Raw genomic sequence first — 24398 nt, 5'->3', positions numbered from 1 at the left:
TCCCGCCGCGCACAGTGATGACGTTCGGAGACGGCGGCGCAGCTGTGACGTCGCGGATCAAGATGGCGGCGCTGAGGCGCGCCGTGCCGGTGCTGAGCCGGGCGCTGGCGGGGCCCGGTGGGGCGGCCCCGGGACGGCGTTGGGTGCGGGCGCTGAGGCGCAGCCCTGTGCGGGTGTTGCCGCCGCGGAAGGAGCAGGCCGAGGCGCAGCAGAGCCCCGTGGAGCACCATCCGCCTCCCCCGGCTGTGGAGCGGGACTCGGCGGGGCCCGGGCTGTGGTACGAGAAGGCGTCGCCCGGTGACAGGAGCCTGGGGTGAGGCGCGACGGCGGGAGCGGCCCCGTCCCGGCAGCGCTCCCCTCACCTCACGCTTTCTACCCTCGTTTTCTCCCCAGAAAAGTGGTGACCATCGCTAAGTCGCGGAGTTTCCGCGACCGCCACGGGAAAGTGCTGCTGGAGGGGCAGAGGCTGATCCGGGACGCGCTGGAGGCGGGCGCCGTGCCCCGGGCTTTGTTCTTCAGCACCGCCCTGCACCTGAGGGAGCTGCCGCCGGCACCGCTGAAGGGAGCCCGCCTGGTGAGGGTGAGGTTCGAGGACATCAAGTGCTGGTCCGACGTGGTGGCCCCGCAGGGGATGATAGGTGAGATGCGATAGAAACAGTGACAACGGTGCTCAGAGGGAAGTCATTCCACAGCTGATAAGCGGATAACCACGATCTCTGGCTTCTAGCAGCTCTGGCAGCGTGTCAAACACAGCTCCCTTCTGCTGTGAGAGCTGTGAAAGCGGCTGCTGGAGTCGTACAGGGTGCTAATGCTCGATTGTCACAGCACGCTGCTTTAGCTCTGCTGGGAAATGGTTCTCTCTGTGGAGTGACAAACTCTTCACAAATGTCCCTTATGCAGTGTGTCCAAAGATGGGCAATGGAGCTGTGCAGGGTGTGGAGCAGAAATCTTAGAAGGAGCAGGTGAGTGAATTGGGATGGTTCAGATCCCTTGGCCTCGTGAGTGAGGCCTCATTGATCTCTACAGTGACTTGAAAGATTGTAGTGAGGTGGGGGCTGGTCTGTGCTCCCACGTAACAGCAATAGGACAAGAGCGGATGGTCTCAAGTTGCACCACGGGAAGTTCAGGTTAGATATTTGAAAGCTTATTCTCTGAAAGAGTGGTCAAGCAGTGGGACAGGCTGCCCCATGAAGCGAGGGAGTCCCCATCCCTGGAGGCATTTGAGAACCATGGAGATGAGGCACTGAGGAACACGGTTCAGGGGGCCTGGAGGGAATTAGGTGGGGTTGGACTCAGGAGTCTTTCTGGTCTTTCCCTACCTTAATGATTCTGTGATTCCCTGGGGCTTTCTCCTGCACATCTACAGCTATGACAGCCAGCCCTCTCTTTGTGGTGCATCACCCAAAGCTCATCAGCACTTTGTCTCTTCAGGGATCTTCTCCAAGCCTGACCATGCCAAGATGTCCTACCCTGCTGCCCAGCTGCCCCTAGTTCTCATCTGCGACAACATCCGGGATCCAGGAAACCTGGGGACTATTCTGAGATCTGCAGCAGGAGCAGGTTGTGAAAAAGTGTTGCTAACCAAAGGTAAGGGCCTTTTTTCCAGGACAGGTGTTTAGTTTGACAGATCTCTGGGGTAAGGCAGTGCTTAAAGATGTTGTTTCATGGAATTTGTAAGCAGTGTCCAGCCCAGACAGGTTTTGCTGTGGGAAGCAGTTCCTGAGTCTTTGCTGGAACTGCTGCACTGTCACTGTTTTCCTCCCCTGTCTCAGGCTGTGTGGATCCATGGGAGCCAAAGGTGCTTCGTGCAGGCATGGGAGCTCACTTCCGAGTGCCCATTGTTGCCAATCTGGACTGGGAATCTGTTCCCAGCAACCTTCCTTCTGGTGTGCGGGTCTGCGTGGCTGACAACAAAGACCCAGGGGTTCAGGCTGAGACAGAACCCACGTCCCAGGGAGCTGGCAGGTCTGGCTCCCCTTCTGGCAACCCAAAGGCTCCTGTAAAACCCAAACGCAAGGCTGCTCCTCCTGAACATGAGGATGAGGAGGGAAGGGAGGGCGTCTGCGCCTCGGAGCTTGCTGCACAGTATTACTATGAGAACTGGATACGGTCCCCAGCAGCAGTCGTGGTTGGTGGAGAGACCCACGGCCTGAGCCCAGACGCGCTTCACCTTGCAGCCAGCACAGGTGGGAAGAGACTGGTCATCCCTGTGGTGCCTGGTGTGGACAGTTTGAACTCTGCTGTAGCTGCTGCCATAGTGCTGTTTGAAGGGAAAAGGCAGTTGCAGTGGAGGAGGCACAAGCAAGAAGATGAAAGGCAGAAGTTCCCAGTAGTGGGATAAACTGCTGAGACTTGGGTGCTGAAGCAGCACCCCTTCCCTTTGGCACTCCGCAGAGGAATTAATTAATAAAAGAGCAGCCTGGTCTGTTTTGTTTGCTAAGAGATTGTTAAATAGCTGCGCCTGGAGCTAGCCTCTCTTGTTCCATGCTAGTGCAAGTGGAGCATGAGCTCCCCAACTTACCTGTGTGTGTGTGCACTGGGGGTGGGAGGAGGGACACAGCTTGCCCTGTGCCTCACCAGGAATGCTGCAGAGAGATGAGCAGAGCTCCATTCACACCAAACCCCACATAGCAGCTGCAGTAGCATCAGTGCCAGCCTGGCCAGGATGCTGCTGGCAAAGCACGTCATTCCTCTTGCAGCCCTTAGGCTGTGCAACCACCAGTACTGCTGGACTGCTTGCCTGGGGACAAAGGAGCCACTGTACTTGTGGCTCTGGGTTAGGAATGCCAGACAGCTGCCACCTGAGCAGCTCCTGTCCATGCTTACACAAACCCTGTGCCTCATCAGGCACCCCACCATGATGCAAGGCAGCAGAGCACCAAGAACTGTGCTACTGCCAGGAGGTGGCAGTGCCTGTCCCATGCAGCTCAGCTCTGGCAGCTGGGCCTCAGCACTGATAAATTATGAATGAGGGACTGGAAGAGGGAGCTGCAGGCACTGCTGCTCCTCAGATGGATGTTCACAGTGAAATAAAACCGGGGGCCCTGTCCATGTCTCCTTGAGGACAGTATTAGCTTGCACTAACACCCTCCTCTGCTGCAGGACTGGGGGCTCCTGCCCACGTTGCACGATGCTCTCAGCTTCCCTGACAGCTGTGTGTTGGCTGACAGCTCCTGTGACAGCACTGGCTGCCACCTGCCTTCACTGGCTGTGAGTTGCATGAGCTGCTCACTCAGCCACTGCTGGCTCCTGTTTCGTGTTACCACCGAAAGGTCATTGATAGGTCTGATTGTGAGACACCCAGACAGCCAGCCTCCTCCACACCTAAGCCCTGATAGCTGAGGACTAAGCCGGTGTTAGCTCACAGCTGAAAGTGCTCCAGCCAACCAGTTCTATCCCCACAGACTGGTTCTGTCCTGGTTCCCATCAAATCGACCCCATACAACCCAATTCTAGGGCAGAAAATTGCTGCTTTGCTCCAGTTCCTACCAAGCAGTGACCAGCGTGACCGTGGCAGGCATTGCTGCCTCTCTGGGAGCCCCAACCGCAGTGTCCAGAGGGAAACAAATACGGGCTCTCCCTGCCTACAAACATCAGCCACTGCTGCATGACCAAACACTACAGACACCGCGGTTCCAGTTCCAACCTCACTGTAACTGTTTTTCAAACCACAAACACGAGATTGCCCCCAAACCAGCAGGACCTGCAGTACACAGACAACGTGCGCTAGGTGGCAGTGGGGTCTGGAAGTGATTCTATTGCCTAGCTGCTCCACACGCAGCAAGAATTGGGACTGCAATCGCACTGCGCGCTCCCTTAACCCTGAGGTGGATGGTAACACACCAAAGCATTGTTCCCTCACAAAATCCCCAGAAAAGAGGGGATCTGAGTTAATTCAGCTCATCGGGGGCACTACGGAAGCAGGGCTGAGCCCACCTTCCAGCCTAGTGCTGGGGAGGGCAGTGAGTTGTGGCTGACAGCTCCACCGTGCTGCTGCTTCCTGACCGCCTCACAGCTCAGCTAACCAGCACCGAACACGAGAATCTGAAACGTGCAAAACAACAAGAGAGATTTACACCATTTCTGCCTTTTCCGCACTTGGCTGCTTTTCCCAACTCCTGCCAGGGTGGGTTACTGTAACAGTGATAAAGGGAGAGGCTGTAATCCTGCCATTGCTGACAAACGAGCTGAAAGGAAACGTGGTGGCTCACACAACGCCCACTATTGAGCTCCAGGACACCGCCCTGATGGAAACAGCACCGGGGGCTGTGCTGGGCTGCGGGACGCGGCAACCGGCACCTCCCAGCTCGGTTATTCGATCAGTTTTATTACAAAGTTCCAATCACCATGTACAGTTTTTACAACGTCACTTTCGGGAGGGCTTGGCTGTGCTGCTAAGGACTGGAATCTTTTTTTTTTTTTTTTTTTTTCTTTTTTTCTTTCTTTTTTTTTTTAAAGAACAGCACCATTACTGTCAGGTTTGGGACACACCTACAAAAAACAACTAACATAGAAGGGTCGACAATTGATACCAGAGAGAAGGAACAGGAAAGGGAGAGGGGTTAGGGAGAGCACAAGGGAGAGACCACGGGGAGACGAGGGCAGCCTGGTGGTGTTCTGCTCCTGGCTCAGTGCAGGAGGGATATCTGTGTGCCACGGGGGTGTTGGACTGCCCCAGTGTGCGCAGCCAATGCTGCATAAGGCTGTCGGTGTGTGGGGTGGGAAAACTACCCAGGAAGTTCTCACCCCGAGGAGGAAAAGCCCGGCTGCGCTGTGGTCTTTCAGAGGTTGTCAGCAGTTAAGACTTTGTTTGGCCTCATCAGGGCACTGTTACTCAAGTGGGGAAGGAAGGTGGGGCAGGGGCAAAGGGGACAATTTCCTTATTGCTTCCTTAAAGTAATTTAGTCAGCAGAGGTTGTAGGAAAGGAAAGAAAAGGGAGAAGGAGGAAAAAAAAAAGAGCCCCGAGAACCCCATCCACCGCCTGATGCATACGTTGGGAAGAACACCATGCAAAAAGATTTGCCTGCTAGCTAGTGCCATGTATAAAGTAAGTACGGTAACAGTTCTGGCCTGGTTATTAGAGAATATATCACCACGAAGCACAAGCGAAGTCTCCGAACGCCAACGACTCCCTGCTGAAAGTGCATCTCAAGGAGTTTGCTTAGGAGAAGGATTCACTGCGTAGAACAAGGCACCACAAGAAGGTTGGATACTGGGTCGGGCGTGAGAACACGCTGGAGAATCCATGAGCGGCGGAAGAGAGACCTAGTTTTAAATAATGTCTGTGGGTGCAGAAGCTCCCTTAGATGGGCTCGGGTTTTAGCTTGTCTGCTAGAAAGTCGCTGACGAAGGCTTCCACGATCTCCGGCGTGATCTCCTCCACATCCATCACATACTTGGCTCTGGCCGACATGTCCAGGATGGTGAGCAGGGGTGCAGCCTCAGGCAGGTTGGTGTAATCCCGGAGAGAGTCAGTCATGTCATCCTGGAGGCCAAAACGAGAGGGAGAGAGGAGCATCAGCAGAGCTACACATCCAGGAGCAGCACTGCTGCCATGCTGCACATCCCACAGAGCGCTGCGCTGCGCCATGCTGAGCCCTACCACCTACCCACAGAGCAAACCCAGGCTTCGCTCTCACCCTGCTTCTTCTTACCCCTCTCCAGCCCCTTCCTTCCTCTGTTTCATACCCCCCAGGACCTCTCACCCCACAGGCAGACCCACAGTGTGCGTGAGTGCAGGCCCAGAACCCACAGCACACTCAAGCAACGCGCTCAGCAGCCAGACAAATCACAAAAGGGAAAAACTCATTTATCACTGCTGGGACTGTGGAATTCAAACGTCGGTGCTGGGGCAATTCATTTCCTGAGCATGGCAGGGAAATGTGGGGACACACAGGGGCCGCGTCCAGATTGCCTGGGCAATGAAACCGGGCATTTCTCTGAGCAGTTTTCCAACAGCAGCGATGGAAATAAAGGAATCCAGAGGCGGCTGGGAGCAATGCAGCACGGGGCGGCGGCCGGCAGGGTGGTTCCTATCGCGCCTCCCCTTCCACTGCAGGGTTTTCTGGCGCAGGACCACGTGGCAGGGAAGGGAGAGCAGGGCTGGGCCCGTGACCTCGGCCCCCAGCGCTTCCCACCTCTGGGACCGGCCAAGAGCCGAGGTGTTGGGATGCCTCGTCCTTTATGTGATCGCTGCAAAGCAACTGAAACCTTTTAATCAATGCAAAACTGGCCCAAAGGCGCTGGCAGAGGAATGGGAGGCGCCTGCTCCGGCCGCGGCCTGGTTGCATTGTGCACTGGGGCCAACGGAGACCCGAGGCCAGCAGCCAGGGCTATTGAGGTGACGGATGAATGGGACGTGCCGGATGCTCCCCATTCTTCGGCCCTGCTGCCGCAGGGATGTCGGGAGCCGCATGAATAGCAGCAATGTTTCAGCTGCAGCCAGCAAGCAGGAGGAAAACGCTTCGCAGGCTCTGGGGGAGGGGGGCAGCTCCCAGACCCTCACCATAGAGCCCTTCCAACAAGAGACTCATTCAAGGGCGTGGGGCCGAGTTGGGACTTTCAGAGACCCGTCATGGCCATGGGAGCACAAGTGCCTGGGTGGAGGGGGCCTAAGGGGCTGTGGGTGGTGCTGGTGGGGGCTCAGTGTGGGGGGAGCCCAGTGCGGCATCGCAGGCCTCTTTGTGTGCTGGGCGGCTCCGGGGGACCCGCTGGTGCGCACTGCGGCTGTGACGTGAGCATGGAGGCCGGGCGGGCGAGCAAGCGCACAGCAGCATGGCAGTTCCCACCTTCCTGGGTCCCACAGGAGGGGAGCCAGGAGCTTTTTTAGAGCCTGACGCAAAACCTTTCCGGTTTGCAAGCCTATAGAAGGGTGAAATGCTACACACAGGACAAGAGTGTCCCACTTCCCTGAAGGCCAAGAGCAGAACCCTGGCTCTGGGCACTCTGCACCACATTCCCAGCACCAGACCAGCCACCAGTAGCGTGGCAGCTTGGGAAACATTCATTTCCCACAGGGTGGGTGAAGCCCAAGAGGAGGGAGTGCTGTGACAAAGCACCTTACAGCACAGCAGCCAAACCTCAGGCCTTGTAGATCTGCTCCGCAGGCAGCCCCTGCCCATTCCCAAAGGCAGTTTTGTCCAGCATTATCTGCACGGCACAGAAATCATCCCTCCCCATGGGATCGGGGCTGCCTCCACAGGAACTGGGCAGGCAGTAGCATGCAAACCAGCTGCAGGCCAGGCTCATCCTACACCACAGCCAGGGGCTGCCCCATCAACTGGGCAAATGCACCCTGGGGTCCCTCACTTCAAAGCTGGGATGAGGAAAACCCTCTCCAGCGACGTGGGAGGGCTCTGTTCTGCTGGCCTCTCCCCTTCCAGGCAGCCTGGGCTGGCCTGGCCCAGCTCCCAGCAGAGCCCATGCTGCCAGCTCGCGCTGGCACCACCGCGATGACTTTGGGCAGCTGCCAGCCCATTAGGGAAGAGGCTGGAGTGCGAGTCCCTTCCCTTCACTCAGGGTGGCAAGAAAAGCAGCAGCACTGCAGTGAGGTGGGAAGCACAGCCAGGCTGACCTGGCTGCCAACAGACTGAAAGCAGAGACTGACTGGGAGTGCTGCCCGTGCAGCCAGCACACACAGCCCCAGTGTTTGAAGTGGCCGCATGGAGCTGGGAGCCCCAGCGTGGGAGCTTGCCACCCACTCCTGTCTCCCAGCGCCCATCTCTGCCTGTCCCCACCAGTTCCCTTCCTGGCCTTGAGGCTTTCCCACCTTTGTACAAGCCCAAGACTCAAAGTACTGAGGGCAACCTACGGCAAAACTTGGGAAAGAATCCCTCAGCTACTAGAATCCAACCCAGGCTGTGTGGCTGCACTCAGCTCAGCTGAGTTCCATGACGAGTTGCTGCAGCTCCGTGTCTCAGTTTACCCACCTGGAGAGCAGACAGCACTACCCAACCCAGCTCACATCCTGAGGCCCGTGGCTCAGCAGCACACAGGATGGAAACTGCCCTGTTTCCACCAGCCCCAGCAGCGCAGGATGCAGCCCTGTGCTTGCAGGGAGCCCTCACGTTCTCCTCCTGCTTACCTCGCCTGCCACAAAGAAGAGCAACGGTGCCTCCTCCTCTTTGGCTTTGTACTTGGCAATGATTTTTTCAGCTATGGGCTGAATCAGTTGTTTCGCTGCCTCCGACTCTCCGTCATCCTCTGAATCTGCAGGGCACAGACGTGGGGAGACGATACAAAAAGGAGGTTAGGATCAAACAGATGCAAACAGCCCGGGGCACGGGCAGCTCTACCCCACAGCAGCAACAAGGAGGAAATAGGAGTCTGAACACACAGCAGCAACTTCAAAGCCATGCGGCTGTGTAGCAATTAGGGAGCAGCTGAATTGCACTTTTCATGTGAGACAGGGAAACATGTAACAGAAGAGCAGCGCCCGCTCCCAAAATACTTCACCGCTTGCTCCCTTGGTGCTGCTGCTGCTGCAGCACAGGGACAAACAGAAGCAACAAAGCTGGTGTGCAGCTTGAAAAGGTCGGGCTGTTTTGAAGACCAAACGAACGAGCTGCCTGCCACCCTGCCCGCCACCCACCATCCCTCCGCCTTGGGACGGCAGCTCAGCAGCTTTTCTGCTCGAGTCTCCGCGGCGGCGGCTCTGTAAAGGCAGCTTTGATTTGCCAGAGGTAGAGTAGAAAGAGATGGAAACATCAATCAAATGCCAGCCACCGCTGAAGTTCAAATACTGAATTGGAGAGAAGAGAGACAGCGTCCTTGAGCAGCACCTAGATGAAACGATTTCAATTTGGGGACAACTTTCAGCGAGAAAAATAATAATAAATCATTAAAACAAAAACCGAAAAAAAAAAAAGCCAAGAAAACAGGCTCCTTGTTGCCTGGCAGTGTGCAGCTCGTGTGAACCCCTGGAACCACCTGGTGGGCACTTCCCAGTACCAGAGCTTTTGCACAGTGCTTCCCCACCTCCTCCCTGGCTTCTTCAAGCAAAGACAAGAACGCTGAGGACACTGCATGCTGCATTGTTGGATGTGTCCTGTGTGGACGACAGAGATAAATACTTAGAGCTGTGGGGCTTATGCAGTGATTGATTTTTCTGCTAACAAACGCTGCTGGCTGCACTCCAGACCAGCCCTCAACATTCTGGCTAACCCAGCCCTAAACTCTCCAGCGGCAGATGTACATCGCTCAGCATTTATTCAGCCCCGATTCTTGCTAAGCCCACTGACACAGCCCCGACCTCACACACTGCACTCAGCAAATCCCACGTCCCTCCCAGTGCCTCAGGCTGCTTCTTTCTGGGGGTGCTGCTGTCTCCAGGTGACCCCAACATCAGCTCAACACAGAAAGCACAACTGAGCTCTGCACTGCCCCAAAAAGTAAGGACACTTCTGCTGGGGGTTCTGCTGGGGGTCTCTCAGCTGGACACAGGTTGGCCAGAAGCCTCCATCCCCACGTTCCCAGTGCACGACTTAGTGCAGCACCAGCAGCTTTCACCAAGGCTGAGCATCCCCTTGGACCCAGGCGAGAGCCCTGGCCGCTGTTTGCAGAAAGGTGATAGAAAAACTTTGCTCAGAGCAATACAAAAATAACTCTTTCTCGAGGCCCGCAGCGACAGCCCCCATCAATCACACTCAGCGTGGAGAGCGAGTCCTCCCAGCTTGAGGAGAGTATTTTTGGCTCAGTGCTCACATCCCCTGCTGGGTTCTACTGAATAAATAATCAGGGTCAAAAGGAAATCTGAAAGGGAGGAAGGGAAAGAGCAAGAGACACATCATAAATGCTGCAGAAAAGGGTTTTTCGCTAACAAAGGGGGCATGAGGAAGCAGGACAAGCCCTGACTGCGTCCCAGCAGCCCCCAGCACGCTCCAGTGCCTGGCAAGCAGGCTCAGGGTGACACAGGCTCTTCAGCAAACCCACTGCACTCTGATCAGGGCAAGTGCAGCTTCCCCACTGGGCTCTTCTGCTCATTGGGATCACTGGTGAGATTTCACCATCTCCTGCTGGAGAGGAAGGACTAGGACAACCCAGCTGTGCTCCAGGCCCATCTCCAGCCACAGCTGAGCTTCATGGGTGGGTAAGCAGCAGCAGAGGAACCCCAGCTTGGGAGGGGAAGTCTGTTTTGTCCTGCAGCCAGATCCCCATGTAGAGGGGACACTCAAGAACCAACAAACCTTGCTCAGCCATGGAATTCAAGCCCTGAGCTGCAGTTGCCAGCATACAGCTATAACTCTTCTGCCTCCCAAGCTTCAGGTATCAGCTCCAGAAAAGGCCTTCCTCCTCTCAGCCAACACCAGTGCATTTCTAGCACTCTTCAATATTAATTAGCATGCCTCACCACAGCCACCACTAAAGCGTCTTTTATGACAGCTCCTCTCTGCTGCAAATGGCTGCTCCCCAGCAGGTCTCGCTGCAGGGCTGGAGTTGCAGAGTTGGAGGTGCAGACATGGGCAAGCTGTATCATGGGCATGCCTCTGGCAAACCCCTGTGAGCAGCAAGCAGCCTACACTCCATTAGGGAGCAAGTTCAAGGACTGTCACCCTCTTGAATCCCCAAAGGGGAGGCAGCAAGCTGCAGAGCCCTCGCAGCACACAGACCCCTCCCTGCCAGCATTTGGCTCCATACCTACAAAGAGAACAAGGCAGGGGCCCTCGTTCAGTTGCACAGCGTTGGAGTCCGTCAGCTCCAGCACAGGTTTGGGGTGCCAGGGGAACTCTCGGCATTCGATGTCATTCAGCACCTCCACCCGCCCCTGCCGTGTGATCACCTCTCCCTGGGAGTCCAGCACAATGAGTGTTGGGATGCCTGTGATAGGAGAAAAACAGGGATTAGTGGCCAAAGTGCTAATATGGGAGTAAAAGGGTGTGGGGAAAAGGATCCGTCCTATTGCCTCTGATCTGGCAGGAGCCCAGCGTCAGTGCAGCCACTGCAGCTTATGTGATGGGAAGCGGGATCCCTGGATCCTGTTTCTGCTCTGGGAGAGCAGTAATTGAGGAGCCAGAGCAGGAAGCTGGAAGACAGGCTCTGGCATCGCCTTCCTTTCCTGTCTGACTACAGGGAGAGCTCACGCACTGCTGCCTGACGCTGATGTTCCTGCACACAACCTGTGGCACAGCAGACAGGACCCTGCCCAGGAGCTCACTGCATCTCACAAAGCATGGACAGAACTGTCTCCCGTGTGCACAGCAGAGCTCAGCACTCACACATCACCACCCCAGCCTGGAGACTCGTGGTTCAAAGCATCACAAGCAAACCTCGTGGCAAGGCAGGCTGCAAGCAGCAGCAGCCAGGAAGCAGGGTGTGTTTGTTCCCAGCAGAAGCCCACATTTCAGCAGCCATGAACTCCTTCATGAACCCCCCACACCCCTTCCGACACAGAAGTAATCATCCCATCATTTTCACAGCACACATCTGGGTCCAGCAGGCCACGAATGTTACATGGCTGGGACACCATTCTGTGTATAGAGAGGCAGACACCTGAGGTCCCCAGCTGATGAAAGGCTGAGGAGCAGAAGGCAGCTGCACAGCAAGCACAGCCTTCACTGAATGAAATGGCCAAACAGGACTACTGGTCCTTGCTGGGAATGCTCCAAGGAACTGGTGCACTGAGCAGGAACAGAGCTGGGAGCTCTGCTGGCACCACCAGCCCAGTGGTTAAGAGAAGGGGAAGTTAAGCTCAGTGCTAATTCATTTGTGCTGCTCCTTCCCTCCCCAAGCCCCCAGGGGACCAAGGGGATGTGATGGTGGTGGGTGATGGTGGTGGGATGGGAAGGGGTGGGTGATGGTGATGTGATGCTGGGACCCTGCTCCAATGATTGTGCAGCTCCTGCCCCAGCACAGCACTGCGGCTGTGGGGAAAGCTCCGCAGGCACCGGGCTGCAGAGCTACTGGATACTTCCTGCACTTCAAATCAATTTTGCAGGTAATTATTTCACCTTTTATTACTTTGGAGCCGGCTCCTAAGTTATTAAAAATGCTGTCCTGCTGGGTTTGCACATCGCACTTCTAGCTGCGTGTGCACCAGCAGCTGCTCAGACTGCAGAACGCACCATTATTTACCGTCCCCTGGAGCTGAGCAACACCAGATGGCACAGGGACCATGCAGAGCTGTGCCCTTAACCCAAAAAAGGGCCTTCTGTCTAGGGCAGAAAGCTGGCATCCAACAAACGGATGTAGGTGCACACCAAAACTGCAAGATTCAGGATGAGTGCATGCACATGGATGCACTGAGCCTTCCCTGGCTGTGCTGCCAGCCCATAGGATGCTGCCAGCACCTCTGGGCAGGGCCACGTCCTTGCCAGGAGACAGCATGGGAGCAGATGGGGAAACTGAGAATCCCTCACACCAGTGCCGGCCTGCGGATCGCTGGCACTCATCCAAGCTGATTTCCCCAGCTGGGGCCCAGAGCTGCTCATTGCTGAGCACAATGCAGCTCCTCCAGCCCCAGTACAGCCAGGCTGAGTGCTCTCCTGCCTGCAGGATGGGGGTCCTGAGTTGTTTATTTCTGCAACAGCCCTTAGGAGAGGGAGGAACGCATGTTCTGCTTCATCCATGGAAAATAAACAAAGAAACAAACCAAAACCAGAGAAATAATCAGTTAAATATGTCCCTCTATACAAAGACGGATAAGGGTAGATGTGGCACAGCCCCTCTCTCCAGAGAATAATCTGTGGCTATGTGGCAGAGAGTGCCAATTTAGGCCAGAGCACCATTCTGCCCAGAGCCATAGGGCTGGAAAGCCCAAGGATAAAACAAAAGCCTTATGAGGAGTGCACTAAAATGAGAATCTGAAAACACAGCCAGGATAGGTAAGAGAAGAGAAAGGGATCCCAGCAATAGCTAAGGGATTTTTCTTCTTGGTTGCAGAGAGCACGGCTTTAATGATGCTTTCATTCATCCCACCTGGCTGCAGCAACGTCTTAAGACAGCTCTCCCAGGAAGCCTTAAGCACAAGCTAGAAAAACACAGCAGATGTGACACAGGCTCAGAAGAACTGCAGCTTTTCACATCAGGACCAGCTGCAGCTCTGCTCTAACGACACACGAGTCAAACTGTTGGGAATAAAGGCAAGGTTTCACCAGAAGGCAGTGGGCTGCTGGCTCTGCAGGCTGTGGGGCCTTGGCCCTGGGATTTGCTGGCTGGGACAAAGCAAGGAGTGGCTGCATGCAGCTGAGATTTAGCACAAGTCAATTCCCAACATCTGACCAGGTACTGTGCAGGGGACACCAGCTGGTGACTGTCCCAGCCAGTAGCACATATAAGTGGCTTCCAGGCCCCAGAACTGACAGTTGTGGCAAGCCCCTGCAGTGTGGCCCTGGGGGTGAATGGTGCTGAATGACAGTGAGATGCTGCTTTTGGGACACACCTGCAGGCAAGGCTCATTCTGCACTGACTGCTGATGGCTGCCCCCGACCTGCAGGAGGATGGAGCTGCAGGAGCTGGTGGTCAAAGCCAACAGGAATGGCTCATGCTGGTGATTTCATCTGGGAAAAACACTGTTTTCTGTCATAAAGGACATAAAAAAACATCCCGAAAGGAAGGAAAAGGGAGACAATTTGATACCGGGCCCCAAGAGACAGGGGCCAGGCAGCCGGTGTCAGCAGCAGGCTCTGCTGTCAGATACTCATCACTCAGTGCTCAACCCAATTGCTATCAGGCATTTCCTCATCCACCCAGCAACAGCCTCCAAATCACAGCAGCAAACTGAGACAACAAATCTTCCTGCCCTCACCTCTAAGCCCAAAGGTTCATTTCAAGCCGCATTTATTAGAAATACTCGATCAAATCATTTTCCGTGCAGGAGAAACCAGCGTGCTACTACTGCCTCCTGGCACTGTCGTCCTATACAACAGTGGGTTACTCACGAGCCCTCTGAATTCTAGGCATTTCTCTAGGAAATACACGGCTGACTGTCTGTCCCAGCCTGCCTGCAGGTCCGGGCGAGCGGCTGCATTCCCCTCATTCCAGCCCAGACAGGGCTGCTCACATTCCTCCCATGCACGGGGCTGCACTCGCTGGGTCAGCTGCAGGAGCTGCACAGTAACACAGCGTGATGGCTGGGCTTGCAAATCCTAAGGGAATGCCAAGAAAGAGATTTTCTATCACAGAAAATCTTATTCATTACCTTCTGGTATTCAAAATAGCTCCAGGGCAGGGAGAGGTTAAACAGAGTGGAAGCAATTGGGAAAACTCTCTCTGTCCCTACCCTGCAAGGCACAAAGCATCAGAAATACTACTGAAGCCAAGAGAAGCACATGATGATCAGCACCCCACATAATTCAGGTCTTCATCCATTTACGATTCACATCCTCACCCTGGATGCCTGCTATTTGGTCCCCTCCAGACCTGCATTATCTGAGAGATGCAGCCAGCCAACCCACAGCACTGGGTCTGTGGGATCAGCTCTCAGCAAGGCCACAGCCCTTCCTGCACCTCCTTTCGCCAGCGAGCCCCAAAGTCCAGCAGACTGAAGCAGGCTGCAAAGGAGCCTGTCTGACCTGGGAATGATCAGGGCCTGCTTTAGACACAGGTCATTCTGTTAGTGCTACCCCACAGACACCAGTGATTTCATCTGCTATTCAGAACAGTTAGATCTGCATATGCAGACACGCACCAAAGCACCCAGCTGCTAAAACTTCCAAGACTCAAAAAATAAGACTCTAAGATAAACCACCCTGTGTTTTAACGTTTTTGGGAATGCCAATAACACATCTGAAATCTTGAGGCTGATTTCACGATTTGCAGCCTGTTGAGAGCCACGTGACATGCAGGATCCATAAATTTCCCCTTTCATTTGGCATCAGAAGCTCCTCATCAACCACAAAGCTCTGCTTTCCTTTCTGGATCCATATGGTGAAGGCTGAGGTTGCTGCAGTGCATCTGTCCCTGTTGCCACGGCCACCCCAGAGCATACTGAGCACTCTCTTGGTCTCCTAAGCTCCTTCCCCTGCATCTCTGGCTGGGCATCCTTAACCAGCAAGCCTTAAACCAAACCCATACCTGCTAACCTGGGTGCTTTCCCCCCCCTCCCTACTCACCTACAGCCACTACGTGTTATTTTAGAGCCTTTTGGGGGCTCTGGTAATTGCCGTGAGTCATAACACCAGAATTTAGTTATCAAGAAGAATCATAGATCAGACGTTCTGCAATGAATATTGTATAAGCTTTAGATGAGAATTAGCATAGACGGGCTCAGTTTGACTCTACGCATTAGAAAATGGATTCAGTTCCCACGAGGCGAGCATTTTGCGAAAACATGGGGGCCAAATGATTTGTTACTGAACCTGGCAATGCATTTATTTATATATTAAAACCCATATCCGACATGGAAATCTCATCTGCATTAAGTCTGCTGGCTGAGCAATCAAAATCACCGTGAATAAAACGCTCGGAGAACACAACACTGGGGTTTTATTGCTGGGGTTTTTTTTTTGACCTCTTTAGAAGAAAGCTTCAGAAACCCAGCACAGGAAACCTCTCTTGGCCATGACTTCCCAGCTGGGCTGTGGAGTGACCAGAGGGTGTCTGGAACAGAGCCCAGGGCTGAAACAACAGGTCTCTGAAGCTCCCCCAGGTAACTGCAAATCCCACAGTGCTGCAATGCATCCCGCAGGAAACTTCCAGGATCACAAAATCTCTCCTAGGACATGGCAATAAAGGACAATTCCCATCTAAGTACAGCATTCATTACCAGTCCCTGCCCAAAAAGGAGAGTTAGGAGACTTCATCTGTGACAGCCACACAGAAGCACACAATGGAGAATTCTTTATAAGAAGCTGCGATACGAGAAACAACTCTCTCTCAAGACAGTGCTGCACCCAGAAGCAATTTAATATAGGTGGGTATGGTACAGCCCACTGACTGCACGTGGGTTATGAATAGAAGCATTCAAGTCAACCCAAATAAAGGCCAATAACTCAACTTACATTTTACACTGACTTTTTTGAATGCTGTAGGGGCCAACACAGGACTAAAACAACATGAGGTCTGACTGTCTTGCTGCTTTCCAGCAGCCCAGAGCTGTTCAGGAAGACAAGTTCTTTTGTTGTTCCAGCTCCAGGAAGGGCTCTGCTGGCCTGAGAAAAATCAGAGGAAAAGCCACCCTGCAGACACAACCCGAGGCACGTGCTCCTACACAAGGGATGCCTGGTGTCAGAGGCCAGCAGGGCTGCACAGGGCTGCATGGATGCTGCTCCCTGCACAGTGCTGTGAGGACTGAGAACAAAGGCAGCTGCTGGAGCAGCACAGCGTTGTCCAAGTTTGGCAGGAAACGTGGGAAGCCAAGCAGGCATTCACAGAGCAAAACTGCTCGAATGCTCTGTGAGGATGAGGAGTCATTGCCTGTGCAGGAATAAGTGACAACCCAGCAACCGCTGGGAGCAGAGGAGGTTCCCCCCAAAACATATAAACCAGTCCTCCTCTACATTTCAGCATGACTGCCCATCACATTTCATCCTTGCAGGGAGGTTCCTACTTTATGAAAAAACTGCGAACAAGTAGGGTTTGCAGTCAAATATGCCCAAATCCCAGCGTCAGCATCCCCAGTAAAGCATCCCTGTCACGTGGGAATACGAGGGGTAAAATGGGAGCTATGTCAGTGAGGGAAGGGTCAGGGCACATGGGAACAGCAAATGTTTACATTTTCAGGTCAGCACACAACCAAGAGAGACATTTAAGGAGACAGCGGCTGAAGTTAAAGGGAAGGCTGTTGTTACTGTTTCCCTGGCTACAGCATGCTCAGTGCTGAGTATCCATGTCTGGACACCTTATTTACAGAAAGTCCCAGCGAAACTGGCAGCAGGCCTGCAGGGCTCCACCGAAACCAGCGCTGGAGAAGGTTTTGAGCAGGCTGGGGAAAAGACAGATGAACATGGAAAGCTTTTGCCTCGTGGGAAGGTAATTAAAAAGCAAAATGATGGCTATTTAAAGCAGGCTAACAGTTATTCTTGACTTGAGGTCAGAGAACAGAGCACAGCGTTGGCACCTGAGCTCACCCCCAAAGGGGTGTTCAGGGAGGATTCTGAAGAGGGATCGCTTCTCCTGCTCGCTGGGTTTCTGCCAAATGCTCTTATCAGCAAAACTATCCCACTAAAGTCAACATGGATGAATAAGCTGAAATGAACGCACTCAGAGCTTTGGCCACTCTGGGACCCTGCTGCTGCTGACGCTTTGCAAAAGCGATGCAGGCAAATACAGGAGGGCAAAACGTGATCACCAGGATGGTCCATGGACCCTCACTGACGTCCCCAGGCACCTTTGGCAACATTCCTGTTTCTCTGCCTGCCTCAGCCTGCACCCACCTGGTTGATGTTGCACTGAAACAATGAGAAACACGCAGTTTACAGCAAGACTGGTGGCTCTTTATCTCCTAATTCCTTATGTACAAGGAGAAATTCTATGTATACATGGAAGCTTCCTTGCAAGCTATTTACCTTTCACATCTCTGCAGCGCACCTCATCCCCTGCACCAACAACATACCAGTTCCCAGGAGGGCTGCTGGGAACTTCTATCATCTCTGGGACACTCTCAAAACACCCAGACAGAGAGAGCCTCTCCCTGCCCTCTGAGCAGCTGAGGCTGCTGGATTCTGGCACAGACGCATACAGTAAAGGCAAAGCCATGGTTTACATCAAACATGCACTCTTCTGTAATTCATGCTGCTAACATAAACCAGATGCCATCTTCCTCAGCCTCTGCAGAGAATGATCGCCTGCCTTTGCATTACATAAAACAGCAAGAAAATGAAATTTAAACCTTCAAGAAAAGACAAAATAAATAAATCAGTAATTAGGTAAAAAACATCCAAGCCAAAAAAAGCTTCCAAGTTTCCAGGAAGAATTAGGTTGTTTATGGAAGTCCTGTTTCGATTAACAGCCTGCTTGGCAGGTGGTAGGAATGTGAGTTTGTGGAGAGCAGAAACATGAAGCAGCTCTGCCTGGGGGCACTGCGCTTTGCTTTGCCATTTTCTTGTTTTAGTTAAACAAGAGGAGACACCGCAAACGTTCAACAAAAGCAGCAGAAAGGAGAGCTGCACCTCAGAAGGGCCTTTCCTACCTTGTATGCCATAGAGTCGATTCAGGCGTGACCGTCTGGCTTCATCCGCATACGGCACAGCTACCCAGGGCATCTCGCTGAAATACTGCTTGAAGGAATCCTCCGACCTGTGCAACAGAACAGTGCAGGATCCTCAGTGCTGCCCCACTACCTGACACACCCCTCATCCTCATAGAAAACCTGGCCTACAAAGACCTTTCCCCGTTGCACTAAGCCCACCAGCAACTGCCTCTGGGAAACACAAACCTGGGGCGAGCTGCACTAAATTTCAAGCCCAAATTTCTCCAGAAAGGGTCTGCAGCACGCTTTCTGCGATAAAATACCTCCAAGACCGATTGCTGTGTGGCAATCAGCTCTGCCTGCACCAAGAGGCACCGCTTCATTACCTGTCTGCACTAACGAAGAGGATCTCAAATTTCTGGCCAGCCTCCTTGATCTTCCGGTACGACTCCACCAGGACCCGTGTGAGGCTTCGGCAGGGAGGGCACTGCAAAACAACACACACATGGGCACACTGTCTAGATGATGGAGCCATCGCCAAAAGCCAAACGTGATCTCTTCTCTTCTGGAGAGCCAGGAAACAGCTTTGGATGTGGCTGGTGTTAACGGTAGGAGGTCACCAACTCCTGAAATTGCTGCCAAAATCTCTCCCACTTTGAAAATTCTTCCCCTTCTGAAGAGTCAGATGAGGATGTCACGCAATTGTAATGCTGCTGGCTTCTACCAAAAGGACCAGGGCATCTTAACTGCTCATGCACCAACCGCCCTGAGGTCTTCAGCCTCTTGCAGAGGTTCTGCAGAGGTTGGCAGTGATTCCTCACCTCGCCCAAGGGCTGCCCAGAGCTCACTGCAATTGCTCTGCAGAGCACCCACCACTCACCCAGTGTGCAGAGAAGTAGACCCCGACATGAGAGCCCTCCAGAGCACTGCTGTCTAGTGTCTGGCCGTTGTTCCTTAGCAGAGGTCCAGCAACAACTTCACTGAAGGGTTTTGGCCCCCACGGGAACTCCAGTCCTAGAGAGGGTTGGGATGGGAGTAGAAAAAAAAAAATACAAAATAGGAAGCATATGGAGCATTTACAGCTTCAAAAGCTCCACTAAAAAGCCATCCTGCCATTTGAAAAGATATGGGGGGGTGCTATTTGAGGGACCCTATTGAGGCTCACCCCATTAAAGGGGGATGTAGAATTACTCAACTGCCCTGGCACCACCACAGTGTTGCCTTGAGCACCCAGAGTGACCTCAGCTCCACAGGTATCTGCATCCGTGCCCAAGTCAGAGCAACTTCTGCTCTGGTTTTGTGCCTGATAATGCATCTTTTCCTTATCCACAGTGTTTGTTTAAACAACAGGGGCAAGGTGGTACGTGCTCAGGAACACAGGCAGACTGTTTGCCACTTACAGATTAAAGCCACTTTGCTGATTGCAGTCCTTGCACCCACCCTGCCTCCCAACCAGCTGCCATTCTACACAAACAGAGAAGCAGATGGTGCAGGACACATCATCACAGCTCTAATTCCTCTAAATTTAAAGCTTTAACCATAGCAATTAACCATATCACTGGACTGATTTTTTTTTCCTCATGTTGAACGCACACAAACTCCTAGAACTTGCACTAATCCTCTGCACCCCAAATAAAGCATGTCTGCATACATGCAAACACATGCTCAGAATCATCTGCTGCCAGCTCCTACAGAAATTGATCTGAGATATTCAGCCAGAGATGAGGAAGCAACACAGATGGCCCAGGCCATAACTGGTATTTGCTGCACAGTTCCTGCCAGCAGCCACCATTTTCAGTATCTACTGCGTGGAGGAATGTTTGCATGGGCAGTTTAACAGCTGAACATCAGGTCTGCAGAACGTGAGTGAGGGCGTGCATTCTGCACATTTAAGTTTTTACAAATTTAATTAAGAAGGATTTAAAATTAACTCCCAACACAACTTTGGGAATCGAGAACAATAGCATTTTTCTGTCTCATTTACAAATAATGGAGAACTCATCCTAACAGGCTGTGATGCCAGTGATAAGCACCCACTCACTATTTAGGAAAGATTCTGCTCCCGAGGTACAGAAAGTCAGGTTCTCTCTGTGTGCCTCCATCACAGAAAATCTAAACTTTGTGTTTCACTTAGTCTTTTTCCTCATTAGCACTTCAGACAAAAATCCTGGAGGGGAAGTCTTTGTTCTTCTGAACAAGAAAACCAAAACACAAGATCTGGCAGGAATGATGCAGAAAACGTTATACTGAAAATAATACAGTGCCTTGATTAGTCAAGTATGACAATAGCTGTTTGTTTCCTCTTTTTGTTGTTTTGTTGGGTTTTTTTTTAAACCTCCAAGGCAATTTGGAGCGTGCTAAAATAACAAGGCATTGCATAGCCATGCATCTAGGGCACAGGACGACAGGTCTTACCTTCTGGGTCATCACGGATTACCAGGAGGCCGTTCCTGCAAACCACTTTCCCAGTAGAGGCATCGATAAATATCAGGGAAGGAATGTTGGAGACTCTGTACTTGTTCCACAGTTTCAGCTGTAACACAGAGGGAGGGGAGAAGAAGAGAAAAGAGAGATAAGCTTGGCAGCGTGACCAGGAAGACTGTGGGGCACTACCATCTTTTAGACAAGGGCTCGGAGATAAGCAAAGAAATGGAGTTGATGCAGGACGATGCTGGAGCCACTGCATGCTGTCTGCCTCCTGCTGCAGGCTTGAACAGGGATGTAGGCACAGGCTTCTCCTTCAAACACATCTGCCTCTCTGCAAGTCAAAGGGGATAACACTTACCAGCCCTGTACTGTGCTTTGAGGGCTTTGCTTAGAAGATACGGTAAGCACAAATACTTTTAATGCCACTGCTCTAAAGCAATTTGTAATGCTTTCCTGGCTGCTTCCTCTTCTCCAATTTCGACGTTCATTAAATAAATTTAATAACCTCTGCCAAGACACAGCCATGCTGAAAACAAGGCCAACACACAGAAACACGATTCTGCTCTAACTGGGGCTTCCCAGTTTTGTTCCCACTGAATGGGTTTGGCATCAGCCTGGGGGCTGCACTGCACGCTGCCAGCCTGGCTGCAGTCCTCTGCCCACCCCAAACAAAAGCCCTGCAGGCTGGAACGGCCGCACACTGCATGTCCCAATGCAGATTTTGCTGTCTCCTGGCCAGTTTGCTTTGCAGCTGCTTCCCACAGCATTTGGGTCTATGCAGCACATTTAGGTTTCACTGTCACTGTACTTAATGGTTTTTCCAACATAAAAGCTATCTGAGAGAGTTACAAGAACTAACACGCTTTCAGTGTATTCAAAATCCTCTTGGCTCTGAAGGAAAGTGTTAACACAATCAAAGAAGACACTACTGATTTCCATTTACCAGGATCTAGAGAAATATATGGTACTGTGCTTGGCCCACCAGCCCTGAATTTCAAATAGACACATTTCCTGGGATAAGCCAACTCATTCATAATGCTCATTCACAAACCAAATAGCTTTGGGCACATAGAAGGGGAAAAAAAAAGATACTAAATGCAAACCAGCCCCCTGCAGTGAGTGTGGTCAAACCACAGAAGGTAAAATCCAATTCTGTGAAGTTTAAAGGGTGGGGGAGAGCTCTTTATAAGGATCACAAGCACATAATAGGGTGCTGCAAACAACGAGGAAATTACAACTAGCAATTGGATAGTTCTCCTCAAAGAGTTGCTTACATTTCACTTCATTTCGCCAAGCCTTTTGTATATGGAAAGCAGCTCCCTTAGGGCACTGCAGTGTGTTGTAGCAGTTTGGCTTGGCTGAAGGAGCCCAGCAGGCAGAATCAGCTCAATGCCTCCAAGGAAGGGGGCAGGGGCAGCCAGAGCACGGGGTAAAAGCAAACCAAACCCACTCTGGCTGGCATGGACAGAGCACACACACCTGGCTGTTGGTCCCTGGTCTCCAGCTGACCTGGCAGCTCTTACCAAGCAACCATATGGGGTTTCTGAGGGTGCAGCAGCAGCAGCTGGGGCCCAAACCACCCCTTGAAGAAAGGCTGCTCAGCTATTGACACTGCCAGAGCTGTCATTCATACCACTGCTTGGCACGGATGAACAAACACATCACTGCCTGTAGGATGACCTGAATCACGTTGCCATTTTAAGGCCAGTTATAAAAGCTTTGAATTGCAAATTAATGGTCCCAAAGCATTAACCATATTAATTTTGGTGCCTGTGTCAGAAAGCACACGAGCACACCGTTAACACTGGAGCAGTTCAATTTGATGTCCCTGCTGTGCATTAGGAAAGCTGAATGGAATCGAGAACTGCATGCTCTGAAGGATGACCACCAAGATTTATCACCATCCCCATGGAGGTGGCCCTTCCCACAGGCTCAGCCTTCCGGAGCCCAATGGCTCCTTGTACTGCAAGTCAGACCTGAAGCGATGCAGCCTGGATGGGAAACGGGCTCAATCATTTTCTCATGTATTTAATGCTGGAATTCAAATACCCTCTAATTCTACCCCTGCACACACACTTCATGGAGGAGACCACTCTGTGTTACATCTGAGGCACCTGCTGCCACCTCTGCTTCTGCCCTTGAATCAGAATGTTAAACATTCTGTTGGTAGCAGTCAATACCCTCACAGGATAACTAAAATACAGGGAGACACCAGAGGCACCCTGGCACTGGTTAGATATCTTAAACAACGAAAATCCAGGGAGCCGGTCACTCCCCAGGCACAACACGGGATGTCGGTGATGTGCAGAAAGGTGAGCCCAAGAGGAAAGAGGCAGCTGCTGTGCAGGTATCTGGGCAAAGACAGGCAGATGTGCAGCTCTCCAAAGGCCACGTGTCGGGCGAGGCGTGGGATGCAGAATGCAAATTACGACTGGCTCTGAAACCGCAGGAAGATCGGATGATAGCTCAGGCAGCAGAGCTGAGTGCTGCCTCAGCAACATTTAAAAGCTGTTTTTCCTGTCTTGAAGAGGATGACATAGAAATAACACACTCCACACTCGGAGGATTTGATCATCCATTTAAAGAGGGGATCTCTGCTCCGCTTCCCAACAGCTGTTGCAAATCTGTGGGATCAAGCCAAAGCTAACACAGATGTGGAAATAATCTACAGACTGCTCAGCCTGAAATCAGCTGATCCTCTCCGAGCGCTCCTCACTCCCGATCACTGTGCACGCCTGCTGAATTCAACACTCAACCCCAAATTCCTGCTGGAAAAGGAGCCTCTCTTAAGATGCCATGTAGGCTGATTGGCTTTACAGAACCCAATCTGGCTCCTGTGCAGGTGGTTAAGTCAAGCAGTCCAGCGGAAAAAACAGAGTCACTGGATTCCACCAGTAACCTTATCCATAATGCAAAGCATCACCACGCCATGCTGGAGGAGCTGGAAACCACAGTCCTGGGGCTTCTCCGTGCCTCCATCCACAACCAGCTGCAAGAGACTTTAAAACCACCACTTATTACTTGAGGTTTGAGGGTCCTAACCATCTGGGACCTGAGGAGGGACGTAACCAGCAATGCTGTAACCAGCTCCTGTTACCCTCTGGCAGGTGACAGTGATCCCAGACCGCAGGCACTAGAGCAGCACAAAGTACCCACGTTGGTCACGAGCAGCTCTCCACACTAGTGCCACATCCCTCATCCCTGGAGGACTTGGAAACGTCTCACCTTGAGGCATGCTGGAGTAATTTTTCCCAATAAAGGTGTCAAACCAGAGGTCTCCCCGCTAGCAAACGGCTGTTTTTTGTTCACAGCAAAATGGCTGGAATCTGGCCGGGGCAGATGAAATCTCCTCCTGCTCAGTACACACTGCTGGAAAAGGGAACTCCTTCTCCTAACAGCTGCAGGTCGCTATTTCTGGTTCTGCTGATTGATTTATCAGCCCTGGTCACATTAACTTACGAACATAAATTGTGAGCTGTAGTGGTTAACACTGGCAAAGATAAAACACAACTGTTAGCTCTGCAACATGGGGGGACTGGGATGCAGCCCTGCTTTCGCAGGAGGTTTGCTCACCAATCCCCTGGTAGCTGCATTTTTCCACTGTTGTGCAAACTGGGACTGCAACAGATGCTGCACTTCCATCCTCCATAGCTTAAAGAGCTGCCTCCAGCCAGAAGTGGGAGCTGTCAGCGATACCTGCCTGTGCCAGAAGGCACGGAAAGATTAATTCTGTGTGTTTTGCAGCTCTTACAGCTCTCGTCATTTCTCGAAGATACCATAACTAATCCTGTTTGGATTTCCTCCTCTCCTCCCCAGACCTCACTCCAAAGCACATCAGTTCACAAACACGTGAAGCAGGAGGACAAGCTGACCAACACACGCCATTCAAGGTGACTAAAGTTCCCG

General features: G+C 52.5%; 2 protein-coding genes across 2 annotated transcripts in view; one reads left to right on the top strand and one right to left on the bottom strand.

The window, feature by feature from the left end:
* Positions 1 to 62: 62 nt before the first annotated feature.
* MRM3 (mitochondrial rRNA methyltransferase 3) lies at positions 63 to 2341 on the top strand (the record flags this gene model as incomplete). Its single annotated transcript, XM_079545138.1, has 4 exons — positions 63 to 313; positions 394 to 638; positions 1432 to 1587; positions 1773 to 2341. 4 exons carry the CDS (start codon positions 63 to 65, stop codon positions 2339 to 2341), a joined length of 1221 nt encoding a protein of 406 aa, XP_079401264.1.
* A 2962-nt stretch (positions 2342 to 5303) lies between these two features.
* Positions 5304 to 24398, bottom strand: part of NXN (nucleoredoxin) — a gene marked incomplete at both ends in the record, with an annotated part of 47622 nt that continues 28527 nt past the window's right edge. Inside the window, 7 exons of the mRNA XM_079545103.1 lie at positions 5304 to 5486; positions 8085 to 8209; positions 10637 to 10816; positions 18066 to 18172; positions 18452 to 18552; positions 18946 to 19079; positions 20481 to 20598. Coding sequence (XP_079401229.1) covers positions 5304 to 5486; positions 8085 to 8209; positions 10637 to 10816; positions 18066 to 18172; positions 18452 to 18552; positions 18946 to 19079; positions 20481 to 20598 — 948 coding nt within the window. The remainder of the gene's footprint in view (positions 5487 to 8084; positions 8210 to 10636; positions 10817 to 18065; positions 18173 to 18451; positions 18553 to 18945; positions 19080 to 20480; positions 20599 to 24398) is intronic.

Source organism: Tetrao urogallus (genome assembly GCF_951394365.1).
Source record: "Tetrao urogallus genome assembly, chromosome: 20".
Lineage (NCBI taxonomy): Eukaryota > Metazoa > Chordata > Aves > Galliformes > Phasianidae > Tetrao > Tetrao urogallus.
Note: the sequence above shows the minus strand (reverse complement) of the source record. Positions and strands in the feature narration are given on the sequence as shown.